The 16,080-nt window shown below is 41.6% G+C and overlaps 2 protein-coding genes across 8 annotated transcripts in view; one reads left to right on the top strand and one right to left on the bottom strand.

Moving 5' to 3' along the window:
- The first annotated feature begins 1,290 nt into the window (after positions 1-1,290).
- naaladl1 (N-acetylated alpha-linked acidic dipeptidase like 1) lies at positions 1,291-11,857 on the top strand. Its single transcript, XM_035436110.1, has 19 exons — positions 1,291-1,568; positions 2,035-2,207; positions 2,796-2,917; positions 3,868-3,993; positions 4,411-4,603; positions 4,954-5,047; positions 5,229-5,333; positions 5,868-5,953; positions 6,304-6,423; positions 7,158-7,243; positions 7,381-7,444; positions 8,092-8,159; positions 8,594-8,685; positions 8,792-8,885; positions 9,243-9,324; positions 9,756-9,929; positions 10,341-10,428; positions 10,540-10,632; positions 10,987-11,857. The coding sequence occupies exons 1-19, from the start codon at positions 1,369-1,371 to the stop codon at positions 11,162-11,164; spliced, it is 2,238 nt and encodes a 745-aa protein (XP_035292001.1). The 5' UTR covers positions 1,291-1,368; the 3' UTR covers positions 11,165-11,857.
- Positions 11,858-12,971: 1,114 nt separating this feature from the next.
- LOC118206502 (pollen-specific leucine-rich repeat extensin-like protein 1) overlaps positions 12,972-16,080 on the bottom strand; it is a 35,989-nt gene continuing 32,880 nt past the window's right edge. For all 7 annotated transcript variants that reach the window (XM_035379282.1, XM_035379283.1, XM_035379284.1 and 4 more), the window contains one exon: positions 12,972-16,080. This exon is cut by the window's right edge and continues 91 nt beyond it. In XM_035379282.1, coding sequence (XP_035235173.1) covers positions 16,018-16,080 — 63 coding nt within the window. In that variant the 3' untranslated portion in view covers positions 12,972-16,017.

Raw genomic sequence — 16,080 nt, 5'->3', positions numbered from 1 at the left:
TTGACAAACAACTTCACGGTGCATGACCACCACCTTATGACTGAAGTGAGGGTTGGGATACTTGTCTTCTACATCTAATTATTAAAAGTATTTGTTCATATTCTATAGTTAAGATAGAGGAGGGGAAAAATCTACTGAAAGCAATTATCCGAAAAGCTTTTTTAGAGAATCTCAATAATATTAAACCACACTTTGTTTTTCTGACAGACGTAACAGTTGCTCTCTTTCCTGATTGTATTTTGAACAGCTATCAGTACGTGATCAATGGTTTCTTGGATATTACAATAATTACATCTACGTCTGTTATATTTATTCGTTAAAATAATGTACTGTTAAGCCCTATCTGTCTAAATCTCATTATAGATATAATCACTTCTTCCCTTTTGCTTATACCTGGATTTCTTGACCAGTTCACTCCCTTCTGAATACTGTAAAAATGCCGTCCGGGCCTCTCCTCATCCTATTGCATTTTCCACATTTTTTTTAGTTTCAGTTTTAATCATACTCTTCATCTCTGCCTTACTGTGTCTATTTTAATGTCCCACCCTTCTGCTTACCACTATCGCAAATGTATCTATTAGTTTGTTCCCTTCGATTCCCAATTCCCAGAGCCCCCAAGCGTCGCCGCTGGTAAAGACAGAGTAAAGACATGTATCCAATGAGAGTGGTATCATTCATTTCTTTTGTCCCGATGTGTTGCAAGTTTGTACGCCATTGATACTGTGCATTCAAATTAACTGTTGTAGTGGTTTCCAATACTGTGCAGAAGCCTCTTATTTTGAATCTCATGCGAGACATAAGCTTTTGAACATGTATGAAAAGGCAGAAGTAGATAATACAGCTTCTGAAAGTAAGTGTTCTCCAGTATTCTTTCAATATTTAGTTCTAATCATCTGAATCTAAGTAGCACAATTCTGCAGCCAGGAGATGGAACTAATTAGTGACATCAGCCAGCTGAGTTCATGGGTGGAAGAAACACATGGTATAATTATAATCAATTCCTTTTTTTAGCTTACTGTATAAATTTTGAAAATGGAACATGTTGAACAATCATGTAACCCCATCTTGCATGCTAGATATACCTGGAATTGAAGTAGTTTCCCTTGTATTCACCTGTTATTTTGCTCTCTTCCCACGATTGAAATCAAAGGGTTAATTCAGAAAATCCTTTTGACAATCATTAATCATTAAACTTTATTGTGGAATGAGCTCCTCTTAGCCAGGGTTAGTTTATGGACACACTTTTACAACTGTGTTTTCCTCACAATAAAGCGCTGTGACACTCAATAAAAATAGCCAACTCAGTGACATCCTAGGCTTGGGTCTCACGCTTTCTGTGGCCGCTGAGTCGAACATCGAGCGGTAATCATGCTGAAGAAGGCGCTGCTGTTTGGGCTCCTGGGGGCCGGCGTCTTCACCGTGGGAATCCTGCTGGGTCACTTCGCCATCGAAAAGAGTGGACCCCCTGCCCCGGAATGGCTGGACGATGTTTCCCGGGATATCAACGAGGGCCTAATTGAGCGCTTCATTAAGGAGGTGGACAACATTCAGATCCAGGAGAACCTCAGGTGACCGGCCATCTCTCGCCTGGCCCTATTATCCCACTGTCCGAAATGGAATGCACTGCGAGATAGCCTATTGTAAATATGTGGACCTCTTTAGAAAATATATATATACATATATATCACAGCATTGTAATGTATTACAACATCTGAAAGCAGAAATCATTTTTATATTTTCCCTTAAGCTCCTAAGACCCTTCAATTAATTTTTGTCCTAGAGGACACAAGTCCCTCAACTTAATATATATATATATATATATATCACAAGGATATATTGTGAGCCATTGCAATAACTTCTCAATATATTTTAGTTGATTATATTTTCTGTATATACTGTTTGATGTTTTCCGGCATTGTAAACCGATACTGTCACTTAAAACGTAATTTCTTTTGGTTTGGAACACTACACTGTCGAATATGAGTCTTTATCCTACGCCTCCTGTTTTTAATTGCTGTCCGCCTCCATTTCAAGGGTGCTGACCAGTGTCCCCCACATGGCAACCACGGAGGGGGACGAAAAGACGGTCCAGTTCATGCTAAAGAGGTGGAGGGACCCGGACAGTGGACTAGACGACGCCTGGAGGGAGGAATACATGGTGTACCTGTCCTTCCCCAACTCAACATCTCCCAATAAAGTCACTGTGGGTGAGTCCCATGCATCTGTCTGTTTCTGCCACGCTGTCTCATTGAATGCAGACTTCGGTCAAATCCACATTTAAATGGCAATAACAGACAGCACTCCCTAGATTACTTAATATGCTGCTTTTATTGATTAATATTTATTAATATATTATTAATATGCCACATTATGCTAGATTATGTGAAAGACTGCATGACAGATGCATCTTTCATACTTTCTTTGAATAGAATTTTAAAAATTAAGATTCCTCTGCACAGTTTTACGGGTAACAACAGGGTTAAAGCATTTGCAAAGTATTTGATCCACACTGCAAAGATATGTGTCATCATAAGCTAGCTGTCAACTCCAAATACTAATGGAAATGATGTGACATGAAACTCTCAGTCAAAATTCAATTATTAATATGAAAATATTTTAATTAATTCTAAATGCCATTGGAGCTTATTTCAAGCTTTTATATATATTTCAATGATTTTACATATATTTCAAGTATTAAAATTTTTTAATTGTGACATCCTATGTGGCATTGAGCACTTTAGTGTGTGTTTATGATGTCACCTTTGCTGTGATACATTTTTTTTCCCATATGCAAGTTTCCCCCTCTGACACGGTCCTGTTCACCGCGAGAGAGAAGGAGCTGGCATACGAACCAGCCCAGAACGACCCTGATGTGGTTCAACCGTACGCAGCATACTCTCCCGCCGGGCATCCAAAGGTACGCTACGTCCTCCAACACTACAGGCAACACCGCAATCATGGTTGGGATCAGTTCCAATTTTGACTACAGTTCACTGGACAAATTCTATATACATTTCACAGTGTACAATTGATTGTGAATTAATCATTGGAAGCAGTGGACCTGCAATTATTGGGAGTTTAGACATTTGGTGTTGCAGTTGAATTGGAACTGTGGAAATTTCAGAAACTGGAATGTGGATTTGGATTTGTACATTTTGTACTGGAATTGAATGAATGGAAATGAGTCCAACTCTGTAGGCTTCACGCAGTGGCATTGAACGAAAGTTTGCCTTGGATTCATGCCCTGAACTCTGTCCAGACATTCCCTCAACCCCTGGCACAGGCCCCCATACTGTATCCCTGAATTCCCAGAAAATAACTTCCTTGTCTATGCATTGGTGGCCAGAGGTCAAAAGGGATTGTGTTTTTGTCCACAGCCATTACATATGCTGTGTGATGTTTTATCTATTCAAAAATCTAGTTAATCACATAATTGCCCAAAGTTTAACAATAGTTCTTTAAATGAAGGCGGAGGATTGTTACCTTTTATGGTAGAGGTGCAATATATTTTGCTGTAAATTGTCTGATGAAAGTAGCAGTGAAATAATATGAGGTAATAATACCAGTGCTAAAAACCGGGCAATTCGAATAACTGCAACCCTTATCTCACAGATAAGATCGATCATTCAGATAATATTCAGTATGATGGAAGATTATTTAGCAATCCTGTTGGACTGAGAGTCTGTAAAATATTCTTAAATGTGATATGTCTCAATGTGAAATGCAAATGGAAGGCAAAAACTTTTGTTTGTGTATTTTTGTATGATTTGTTGCTGTTTTAATGTTGAAAGGAGGATTTCTCAACCTTTGTTGCCTGCGTATGGATTGTCATCCTTGACATGCCTGTACATCTCTCCATATTTACAGGGAAAACTTGTATACGCCAACCAGGGCAAAGTCAGTGACTATGAGTACCTGAACATGACCATGAAGGTTGATCTGACAGGGACCATTGCTATAGTGAGATATGGAGGAGCAGGAAGAGCAGACAAAGTAAGCCAACTCATTGGTTATCCGGGTTGATCACATTGTGATGTCACTGACTAGGCATGCCTACAATTGGTTGATTTGTCAAGTCATCTTTGTACATTTTTAAGATGCTATTGGGACTCTTAGCCCTATGAAAAGTAGGTTTTTTTGGAATGTTTTTTTTTCTTCAAAATTATAAGTCAGCATTCTAGAACTCCATTGTTTTCAGTAGTAATTGTTAGTGATCAGTAGTGATTGTTACGTTAGAATGTTCAATTAAGGACATTCTAATCTCATCAAAAGACTCCTGTTATTCTGTCATTGTCAATGGCATCCATTTGAATGCCTAAAAGGGTTAAGGATGCCTATGTCTTCGCCCCATGTCTTTTACATGAGCCGTGAAGGGGTCTGTTTGAATGTTAACTGCCATTCTCCACCCAGGCGATCAATGCCTTTCCATTCGGCGTGATCGGAGTGCTGGTCTACACCGACCCCTTGGACATAAACGACGGCTGGATGTCTGACGTAAATGAGACCTACCCCCACTCCTGGTACATGCCCCCCTCAGGAGTGGAGAGAGGGTCATTCACCAGCCAATTCGGTGACATGAGGACCCCCTACCTGGCTGCCAAAGGTGAACACTTGTGACACGTCAGTTAGACCAGTATCCACTTAATGGATCATGATTTTTCGTGGATTATAATGTCTGGTGGATTACAAATTATATTTCGTTTTTGAATTGCTTCACTGTTTTAAGTGAAGCAAATCAAATAATTGTATTTTGATTGTATATAACATGGTGCTGTAACAAGGAAACAGTTGTCAAAAAAACACTAAGGATTTTGCTCCTAGCTGCTTTTGCTGGTCCTGAACAAACATGCCATTCTTGCACATCAAGTCAAAAGTTTATAACTTTAGGTTTAATAATCTGAAGGATTACAAATATATATATATATATATTCTGTTTTTGGTTTTGTGATGCAGAGCACACATACAGAATTCCAGAAGCTGACATAAGAGGGATCCCGCCCATTCCTATCCAACCAATCGGGTTTGAGGATGCCTATGCCCTTATCTGGTCAGTGGATTGGTGACACAGCAGCGCTTGTTTCAGCATTGCTGATAACAGGACTAAGAGTACTGCTTTTGTTTATTGGTTAAGATATTGCCAGATTTGATAGAGGCTCCTGCCAAAAGTGATACTTGCAAATGTAACTGGGCCATGGCCAACACCTTTACAATTTCATTGGCTGTTGCAGTGAGCTGGATGGGCAGGCAGCCCCAGCTGATTGGCGTGGTGCCTTCAACTGCTCGTATAACATTGGAGGACCGGGATTCAGATCCACATCCTCATACAACAACAGGTACAACAATGAAGGCCTTTAAACCCTTCTCTAACATTTAAACAGCTAAACTATGAATAATGGTATTACCAAACATCATCATGCAAAACATTGACAGCTGACCGTTGGGGTCTGAGTAAGTTGCCATCTCTAAAACACTTTATTCACACGATCTCTAGCTCATACTGTGTTGTCATCGCCCTTGAGGTGCAGCTCTATTATGGGGTATTCATTTGTTTCGCTTGATGTCACTTCCTGTACTTTCTGCCACCTCTGGTGCTGCTGCTGCAGTGAGTAGCAGGGTAATGCTACTAACCTAATGCCACCGACACTTGTTGCAGGTATGGGTTAGCCACACTAGGCGGTGGGGTGTACCAAAAAAAGTAATCTTGAGTGAATTCTGCTGATACTATACATTTAAAAATAAGCTGTATAAATTGCACTGGATAAGGCTGTCTGATATGTAAATAAATAATAATTTAAAATAATAATAAGAAGAATATATTGCAAGCAAACTTGCACACAAAGACTCTCTCGCCCTCTGCTCTCTTCAAGCGATGTGAAGCTGGATATTTACAACAAGGGCGAGCTGAGGAACTCCTCCAATGTGATGGGGGTGATCCGAGGCAGCGTGGAGCCTGGTGAGTTACCCGCACCTTTGCTGCCCTCAGTCACAAATATGCTCGTCAAGGAATGCAGTCGGCCATTTTCAACTGCTCACGAGGCCTGTACCACTAAGAGAGTGGAGGAATGAAGATGAGAACAAAGGCAACAAGCGTGTGTTATTGCGGGTGTGTGTGTGCACATGTCTGTGCGCGTGTATGTGCTTGTGTGTGTGCATGTGTACGTGAGTGTGTGTCTGTGTGTATATCTGTCCTTGCCTGCATGCACATATGTGTGTGTGTGTGTGTATGTGAGTGTGTGACCGTGTGCATATCTGTCCTAGCCTGCATGCATATGTGTGTGTGTGTGTGTGTGTTGGTTCTCTCAGACAGGTACATTATTTACGGGAACCACAGAGACAGTTGGGTGCATGGCGCCATCGACCCCAGCAGCGGAACGTCTGTCATGCTGGAGATCACCAGGGTGCTGGGTCGGATGGTGAAGAAAGGTGAGGCCTAGTGACTGAGCGAGAACGAGGACTGAGTGCCACCCAGAGACTGAGAGACTGAGAGACTCCCAGAAACTGAGAGACCGAGAGACTGAGGGACTCTCAGAGAGACTATGGCACCACAATCCCTTTTCCAGACTAATCTACTGTAAAAAATGAGAATTCTCTTGTGCGGATGACCTGCTCGACACCCCACACTGAATTCAGGGGGAAGTACCAGAGGATTTCTAAATGGACACAGCACAGTCTCAGGTAGTCCAGAGGAGCTGTAGGCATTTTAAATGAGCTGTGGAGATGAGGAAGAGGAGACCAAACTCAGCAGAAGAGAGACGGCAGAGCCTCTATTCATAGAGCTTCTGAGAACAGAATACATGTACTGAAAAACTAGTTTTCCAGTTTAGCTCATAATGGATAAGGTTAGAATACAGCCAGGGGAAACCTGATCCGAGATCAGTTCTTCTACTCTGAGACGGTTTATGCATGCGAGATGAGAAACTATTATTATTACAGTTATTTCACCTTAGGTTGTAATGTGCGTAATGAACTATGTTCTAACAGTAAAAATAGGCTCATTAAAATCATTTGCGACCGAATAAAATAAGCGTGAGCAGGTTTAGGTGATTTGGTAAGGGCTGTCTGGGATCTCCCGGGGGTCCACTTAAAACGGCAATTATCCTTTAATTGCGTTTCTGAGAGTCACAGAGGCTCAAAGCACCGGCTGGTGTTTGTTTCAGGGGAGTGGAGGCCCCGTAGATCCATTATCTTCGGCAGCTGGGGGGCAGAAGAGTTCGGACTGATCGGCTCCACTGAATACACCGAGGTACCTTCTTGGATATTCAAAATGCGGAAATCCGTTTTTGTCTCAGTCTTCCCCACCGTTCTCTGCTGGGCCTTTTGGTCAAATGGAACATTGGCGGCTGAAGATTCTCAGTTCTTAACACGGCCATTTCTCCACAGGAATACTACAGCAAACTGAGGGACCGCACAGTCGCCTATATCAATGTGGACATCTCCGTGTTTGGTGAGAACGCATAATGTGAAACGTGCTGCAGACTGCAGTCCTATGGCTCAGTGAGACTGACCTGGGTCAAATACATATTTGTTTTGGATTCAAATACTTCTCTGTGCTCTATTGACATTGCTTGGTGTAATTGACCCTGCCAGTATGAACAGAAGTCAGGGTTTGCACTTTTTGAGGGTATTTAATTGGTTCCAATACACCAGACAAGATCAGTAAAGCATAGAAAAGTATTTGAATCCAAAACAAATACATATTTGACCCAGGTCTGCAGTTAGGTTTGCATTGCCTTTCATTTTCCCCTCACATAAACCACATCAACAACGATAATAAAAATATACTACATTCATTTTAGCATCTCAAAGTGCTGTGCAGTGAACCAAACAACCACCACCATTTTAGAGAAGGCTATACTCCACATTAAAGGCCATAAGCCTGTGCAATTTCATTAAATGAACCATTGCTTGCCAACAGCACTTTTTTTGTCTGGACAACCCTCATCACCTCATGTGAAAACACATGTACATTTACTGTACATACTGTACAAAAAGGGCAGTGTGATGTAAAAAGTGACCAATCAGAGAGAAGAGTAGAAAACCACATGACTTCCTGTATTGTGATGTTCCATTTGTCCTTGTTCTCTGTCCCAGCCAATGCAACCCTGAGGGTACAAGGATCGCCCAATGTCCAGAGCGTGGTTTTCACTGCCACTAAACAGGCAAGCACACAACTACACAATTTAAAAATATTAATTTATCATACAGAACAGCTTATCATATGGCAGGGAGAAACTGTTCATGAAGTGTATCAGCCTATAAAGCTGTTTATAAAGTGATTCTGTTTATAAAGCCGCTTTCATGTATAGTGTACGATAGACAATTAGTTAGGGGAGAGCACGATTTCATGACCTTCATAATGGTCAAGAGTTACAGTAATCTGTCAATCGATGATTTATTTGAACGAATGAAAAGACTTTCCTCTCTGAAGCAAACGACAATGGTTGGTCCAAACAGTTAGTCAATGATAGCATATAGTAGCAACACCCATTTTTGGTTTCATGAAACCACACTATTCCATTAGTAGAGAAAATCTCTGCCTTAAAATGGGGATGTTTTCAGGGGCAAGAAACACAGGTAGAATTTATGCCTCCAGGTAAAGACACCTGGATCAGACTCCACCTCCGTCTACGAAAACTGGATTCGCTTCTTCAACCGGAGCAGCCCTACCCATGGATTGGTGCCAAAGTGTGTCCATTCTTATTGCTGCTCACTACAATTCCCATCATTCCGTTTTCCATGACTATCCAGTCCATAACCCAATGGGCTAATTTGTTGGCTTTTGTTCAAACAGTGTGGCCTTCCTGACAGGGGCAGGAAGTGACTATGCTGCCTTCCTCCACTTCCTGGGCATCACCTCCATGGATATCGCTTACACCTATGACAGAGTATGTACCACGCAGTCCTGAGTGTCCAACAATGCTTTCTTCATGATTACTTTCATGCCTAGATCAAATACAAACATTGTTTACAGTTAAACCATTTGTATTGTGATTTTTAACAGAGACAGCTAAAAAGACCTGAAGGAAAAATAACCATATCCCCTTCAGACATAAATAATTCCTGAAGATCATAGACAATTTAAAAAGGAACGTCTTTGTTCCACCAATATTCAGAACAAATAGAATTTTTCATACATTTTGGCCAGCAACACATTTTATCGAACATTCTCAGGGATTTACTTAAAGTATGTTGCAAACATACTGTATTTGACCCAGGTTTGCTGCTGTTCTCCTGAATTGTAGAGTAAAACCAAAGCTCGGATCTACCCTGCATACCACACGGCCTACGATACCTTCGAATACTCTTCTAAATTCATAGATCCAGGTGAGATTTCTTCTCCATGTGTGGCTCTTGGTAAGGATAAAAGGACATCTACTGATCCAAATAAAACACGAGATCTTATGTGAAGTTGTTCTTTCAACATGAAGTGACAATTCTTTGTTCTTGTTGGATAAGTACACATTCTTGCCGGGTGCAGGCTATAAATTGGTTGACTGGTGGCTAGACTAATCAAGACAGTAATAAAGGATATATTTAATCATGTGATTGTCTCTATGTTAACACGCATATAGTATCAATCAGAAAATTACTCTTACACTAGTTTGTAATACATGAACGCAGTGATGAGAAACCAGAGGTCAAAGGTGAAATGAAGTATCCTGTTGGATGAAGACTGTCAATATATTGTGCATTAGCATGGTTGAAGAACTTAATGCTAATCTCTCTCTCTCTCTCTCTCTCTCTCTCTCTCTCAGGGTTTACTAGTCACCAGACAGTGGCGCGGACGGCGGGGAATGTGCTTCTGCGATTGGCCGACAGCCTCCTGGTTCCCTTCAACTGCAGCGACTACGCAGAGGGCCTGGAGCAGTATCTCAGCGTCAGCCTGGAGAACTTCAGCGATAGCCTGGCAACAAAGGGCATCTCCCTGGGTGAGATGGAGGGACAACAGGGTGCGGGAAGGAGTGCAGCGAGGGCGAGAGAATGATAGAGGGAAGGATGAGGATGGTAGAAGGAGGTAGAAAATAGAAGGAAAAGTGTGATGAACGGAATGGGGTTGTAGGAGGGTGGAGAAATCAGGAAAAAGCCTGGACACAGCCTGATGAATTTGTAACTATTTCTTATTGGGTTTTAAAATGTCTATTTAATGTGCTGTTAAATGTTGTTGTTTTATCATTTTATTCGTTTTTTGTTGTCATTTTTACTATATATGCTTTTGAGTTACTGAATTTCTACTACTATCACTATTATTATATAATAATAATTATTATTATTATTATTACTAGTATTAAAGTACTGAAAGGCCACTGACTCTGACAGAAGGCTCACATTTCTCACTCCAGAGCCATTGAAGAATGCTGTGGCAAACTTCCGCACAGCAGCCACCAGTCTGAACAAAATGATCCGGGATTCCACCCTCGCCAAGGAGACGTGAGTGATGTCCAGGGGGTGTGTTCCCACCTGGCTGCTCTCCCTAAAGGTAGACCACAAGCGGTGACATCATCGAGCATGCCTCCAACCCAACTCCCGGTTCCCTTTCAGGCCCCTGAAGGTCCGCAGGATCAACGATCAGCTCATGCTGTTGGAAAGGGCTTTTCTGGATCCACTGGCTTTCCCTGAGAAATATGGCTACAGGTTCAGTGCCTCCATTTTGTGCATGACTGTTTCTTTTTTGTGGACCCAGGTTTCCAACAGCTGTTAGCAACACAGAGCACAGTCAGCCTTTTCTGCCACTACCTCTATCATTCTTGACCTTTATTTCTGTCCTGAAAAATATCTTTTCTTATACTCTCCTTCCTCTTTATCTCTCTTTCTATACCCCCGTATCTCTCCTCTCTCCCTCTTTCTTTTTCTCAAATTCTAATTTAAATACGCTTTAAGTATATGTTGTACAGATTGTTTCTCTCTCCCTCCCTCTCTCCCTCACTCTCTCCCCTTGTCTCTCTCTTTCCCTCTCTTCTCTCTCTCTCTCTCCCTCCTCTCTCTCAGGCATGTAATCTGGGCCTCCAAATCCTCGCCGGTTCCCACCTTCCCAGGGCTGGCCGATGCATTCGCCCGCGCACAGGAGAGCAACCTCCCCACGGACTGGAGCCAGGTGCACAAACACCTGTCCATCATCACACAGGCCATCGAGGGCGCCGCCTACACCCTGGGGGATGTCATCTAGGGGGGAGGGGTCTTCCTCTTCACCTGCTGGCACACACACACACACACACACACACACACAGACACACATTCTCTATCTGAACCATCCTCAAAAACAATCCCAATGCACTCATCAATTTTCCCAAACTGCAGGGTAAAGACCTATTATTGCGATTGTTCTTCCTGTGTGAAACAGAGCAATCTCCCTTGTGAATATTACATTTCCTATACCCTCTGAACCATGTTCTTTAATGACCTGTAAGGGTTAGCCCAGAAATACAAAGCAGAGTCTTTATATACAGACTTACACCAGCAGTATGTCAAAGACTGAATGTACAAACTGTTTCATTTACCATTACTACTTGTGAGGTAGTTTTGATTAAACAGATTTTTGAAAGTGAATATAAATTAAACATCAGCATTTTTTTGGTTTCATCTCTGAATTTGGATATGTGTAATAGGAAAGTGCCCCACACTCATACTGAATGGGTTTTTATCCAGTAATGTGCAGTACTAATACTTTATTAAAAGTGTAATTCATCCCTATTTAAAGGGATAGTTAACATTGTCATAAAAATGCATAATTTCTCTGGTTCTACCCCTAACAATAATGAAATATAGTGCCAATGTATATGTTTCACAATATATGAGCAAATATACAAATTAATTTCAGGTATTTCAATATATTTTAACAAAAAAACTTCTGTGAAATACACAGTAACATGCCCAGTGTTTATTCAATTCTAACAGATTACATGAGCCAGCATCTTCGTGATATATGCCAGCATATTCCAGTTCTATACAAGTCTGTTTCAATGGGACTAGAAATTTTCACTATTTAAAACCAATATTTGAACTGTGATAAATCTGTGACATATTGAGAAGAAAATAATTTTAGCTTCTATTGTATATATTTTTATCTACAGAAATGAAAACCTAAAATTGCAGCATAAATTGTTCAACAATCAGCACAGTGCCAATAAACAGCTTTTCAGAAGTTATTTTTCAGAGATCTCACGGACTAAACTTTGCAGCTCGAGTGCAATTTGCATCTGAACCTGAGGGACGGGATCAAATGTGCAGTTTTATTAATAATTCATCAGAAATGCTTTGATATGTCACCAGGGCTTCTCTCTGAGCTTGGTTGCTTATGGGTTGTAAATACATCAGGCTGCTGATGGGCCTCCCTAGGGAATTGATCCCTCTTTCAGTAGCTGCCAAGAATGATTTTTACTTCTGTAAACCACAACGAATAAACGCATTAACCACACTCAGAGCTGGTTCTAGGCATAGATGACACAGGCAATCATCTGGGGCCCCTACTGTCTAGAGGGGCCCCACCTGTCAGGTTTGGGGACCCCTGTTCTAAACTGTAGGCAGAATTTTGAGTCTAGATGGGCTGATCAGATCCTTCAGTCAGATTCTTAAGTGTTCTAAATTATTAATGTTGGTGTGTGTCAATGAAATAGTTCTTAATGGTTCACAGAACTTTGCTTCATATTGCCTCATCTGTGCCAGGCAGTTTGTCCATTATTTATTAGCTTATGCACCCACAACCCCCACCCCCACCCCCAACCCCCCACTTTTAAAGTATACTCTTTATTCATATGTTCATTCTTACTGAACCAGTTTATATTCTGTACTTTCTGTACATGCAAGACAGCAGTGGCCCACTTTGTGTACCAATCCCAGGCACCTATCCCCATAATCCCCTACAGCAGGATGAAGGACTAGTGCCTTCCTTGTTCTTCTAATCTTTGGAGAAAGTGTGTTTGCACAGAACCTGGCACACCATCATAAATAAACAGATGAGCACAAAGGAGACTGACCACAATTTTTTAAACTTTTATTCTGTATACAAAGAGACCAGTTCCAGGTGTTTACTCTTGGCAAGGTGCAAAACCCAGGGCTGCAAAGAAACACAGGGCTCTCACGCTCATCTGGTTGAAGGGTACATTTCTGATTGGTCCTGATTGGCTGATGAGATCTGTTAGACCCAAGGGTATTCTGGGTCCTGTCAGAAGTGTGCCTGGCTTGTTATAAGAATGTCAACAGATTAGTCATGAGGTGAGACACTGATTGCTCCTTTGAATGTTGCACTGACCAATCAGACTGTTGCTATGGTTACACTCAGGTAAAGCATTCACATATTGGGTTCCAGACAATAAAACAGGGTTAAGAGAGTGATTTTACATTACTTATGGAAAACAGAGGAGTTCCACCATTCACAGTGTACATTGGTACAAACCAATACAACAAATGATGTCACAAATTGCTGGATGCTTTCTGGCTACTTCCTGCAGCGATCCTGGAAGCACAACTAGCACATATCCACCAATCACCATTGGTGTTGTTTCATTGGTTGATACCAACATACTGCGGGATTGGTGGAGCACCTCTCCTTTTTCTTCCAGTAAGGTAACGTCATGCCGGTCTTATCTCGGTCTTATTATTCCTGGGTGTCAACAGACTGTCTGTCTTCACCATGACCGGTGGTGCACTGTCCTGCAGGCGTCCGAATAAAAATCTCAGAGGAGAGCAGTACGTCCACAGGAAATGAGATCAAATAAGATGCATACACCTGTGTGTTTTAACACGACACGCGGTGTGACAAATCCCCCCTCTGCTGTGCAATTATGAGACTTATACAAGGGGACACCTTAGATTCATACACTCAGTATCATACACTGCACAGATGTAAGGAAATCTGTGTCCTGTATAATTTGCAGTACCCAAACAAAACCACTGTACTTAGGTATAATCCAATTTTGGTTGTCTTGACTTAAAAAAAAAAAACATTTATAAACCTGGATGTTAATACACAATTTGCCAAATGCGTTGTTGCTAAATCTCGCCTTTTAAAAAATAAATAATGCATGTTTAGATATGCTGGAAATATTTGCATGTTATCAAAATAACGATTGAGAGCTGCAATAGAAACCATGTTTGAATCCTGACCTTTTGAATTGAAAAGAAACAACCTTAGTCAGCACTTATATCTTTACAAATGCCTTTTACCGTTTAAGAAGCACTGTTCTGCAGTACAACTTGGATTATTTGAGCTCTCAATCTCTGGCACTAAATTAAATTACACGAAAAGCAATTTAACTGACATTCCAACCAACATTCTCATAGCTCAGTAATCCATTTTTAGAAATTGAAACTTTATATTCCAATAAGAAAACAACAATCAATAATAATTCCTGGCAGCCTGGACAAACCCATTTAAAATTTCTGCCAAGAAAGAGCGGATGAAGCATTTTTCTTCTTAAATGAATGTGAAAGGGTACATTGCAAACAATGTGCTAAAATGAGCCGTATTTGTATTCTTCCTGTTTAGGTGTGCTTCAAATTAAACACTGGTTGTCCAAAAAGCAAGTTAATTTGGTCTCTCAAAAGGTTTAATCGAAAGAGGTCCCGGTAATGGCTTGTGTTTGCGCCTGGTCGGTTGGCTTAACACTGACGGACTTTCCAAATTTTGTTCACAAAGACATGCGCAGTGCACACAAATGTGAGGTAAGGAGTTCCGCACACTGTAAACAGTGATAAATAGACAAAACAAAAATAAAATAAGGCGTGCGGATGTCTGATAAATGGCAGTGTTCCCAGAAGCACTGAAGCTCCAGTCCTACTGCAGGAGACTCTGTCAGGTACCTACTGATTTTGATGCCCGTTGTGAATACTGAACTCTGACTATACGCATACAATTACTGATGTCGTGATGACAGAAACAAGAAAATACCCATTTTTGAGAACTTTCACACATGCAATACAGTTCACCAATTTAACAGCCGTCGCCAAGCACCTGTGTTACCTGCAAGCCATAGAGTTTTTATACTTCAAATATATTTATATATTTTAATTTTAAATACCCCTAACTACCCTCCCCTCCCCATCCTTCCCACCCTCTCACCTCCCTCATCCACAAGCATTTGACTCTACACTGTTCTGTTCTGCCAAAATAAGTCACACTCACAAAACGGTGCAGCATATTGCTTTTAAGACATCTGCAAAATAAAGGAAACACTACTGCCTGTCTTCCTATCACAGAGACTGTTAACAGAAATATGAAGTTCTTCAGTCTTTCTCCTACAAGGGCTTGGTAATGCATACTGCACAAGCCACACCCATCTGTGGCCACACCCCATCCACTGGCTCCTCCCACCCCCATCATGCACAGTTGAACAAGTCAGGCCAGGCCAAGCCAGGCTAGGGGGCGTCTTCAAACACTCTGCAACGTCGCACTGTGTGAAAACCACTCTTTGCCAAGAAAGACGTTTGGACAACGAGGGTCACACACATTTTACCAGACATTACAACTCCTTAGTTGAGTATAGCCACATCTTTTGATGGAACAGCCATCCCCCTTGAGATTATTCAATCAGGAACCAAAAATGCTCTATGGTTATTTTGGAGTTTTCTCCTGTTCCTTGGCTTGTTTCCCAAAATAATTCATTTTCCCTTCCACGCCTTAGCAGGAAGTCCACTAGAGGGGTCCTATGATTTAATTGGGCCACTAGTTCAGGCTGTCCAGATGTCATTGGTCCACTCAGGATAGGGAGGGAGGGGCCTGGCTGGGTGTGCATTCAGAAAGAAAGGCTAGTTTTTTTTTTTCTCTAACGGTAGAAAACGGCACTAGGAGAGAACTCAGTTTTGTTACAAGGCATGCATATTTAACGCTGAAACCAAAGAGAGTCCTGTGAGGTGAGTGTGTGTGTGTGTGTGTGTGTCTCTGTCCACATGTGCATGTGCACGGGTGCACATTTTGTCTTTCGAGTGTCCTTGGGTTTAATTTCCTCTCGTCCTGTACGAAGTCTCGAGTCTGCTCCGCGCGGTCCTCAGGAGAGGCCACCGGGGGGCAGCGTTCGCAGAGGGTCAGACCCGGGGGGAGTACGTTGGGTTTTTTGGCACCTCGGTGTAGGATTTCAGCTCGTAGGG

The sequence above is a fragment of the Anguilla anguilla genome, chromosome 10 (genome assembly GCF_013347855.1).
Source record: "Anguilla anguilla isolate fAngAng1 chromosome 10, fAngAng1.pri, whole genome shotgun sequence".
Taxonomy (NCBI): Eukaryota; Metazoa; Chordata; class Actinopteri; order Anguilliformes; family Anguillidae; genus Anguilla; species Anguilla anguilla.
This window is presented reverse-complemented; position numbering and strand designations above follow the sequence as displayed.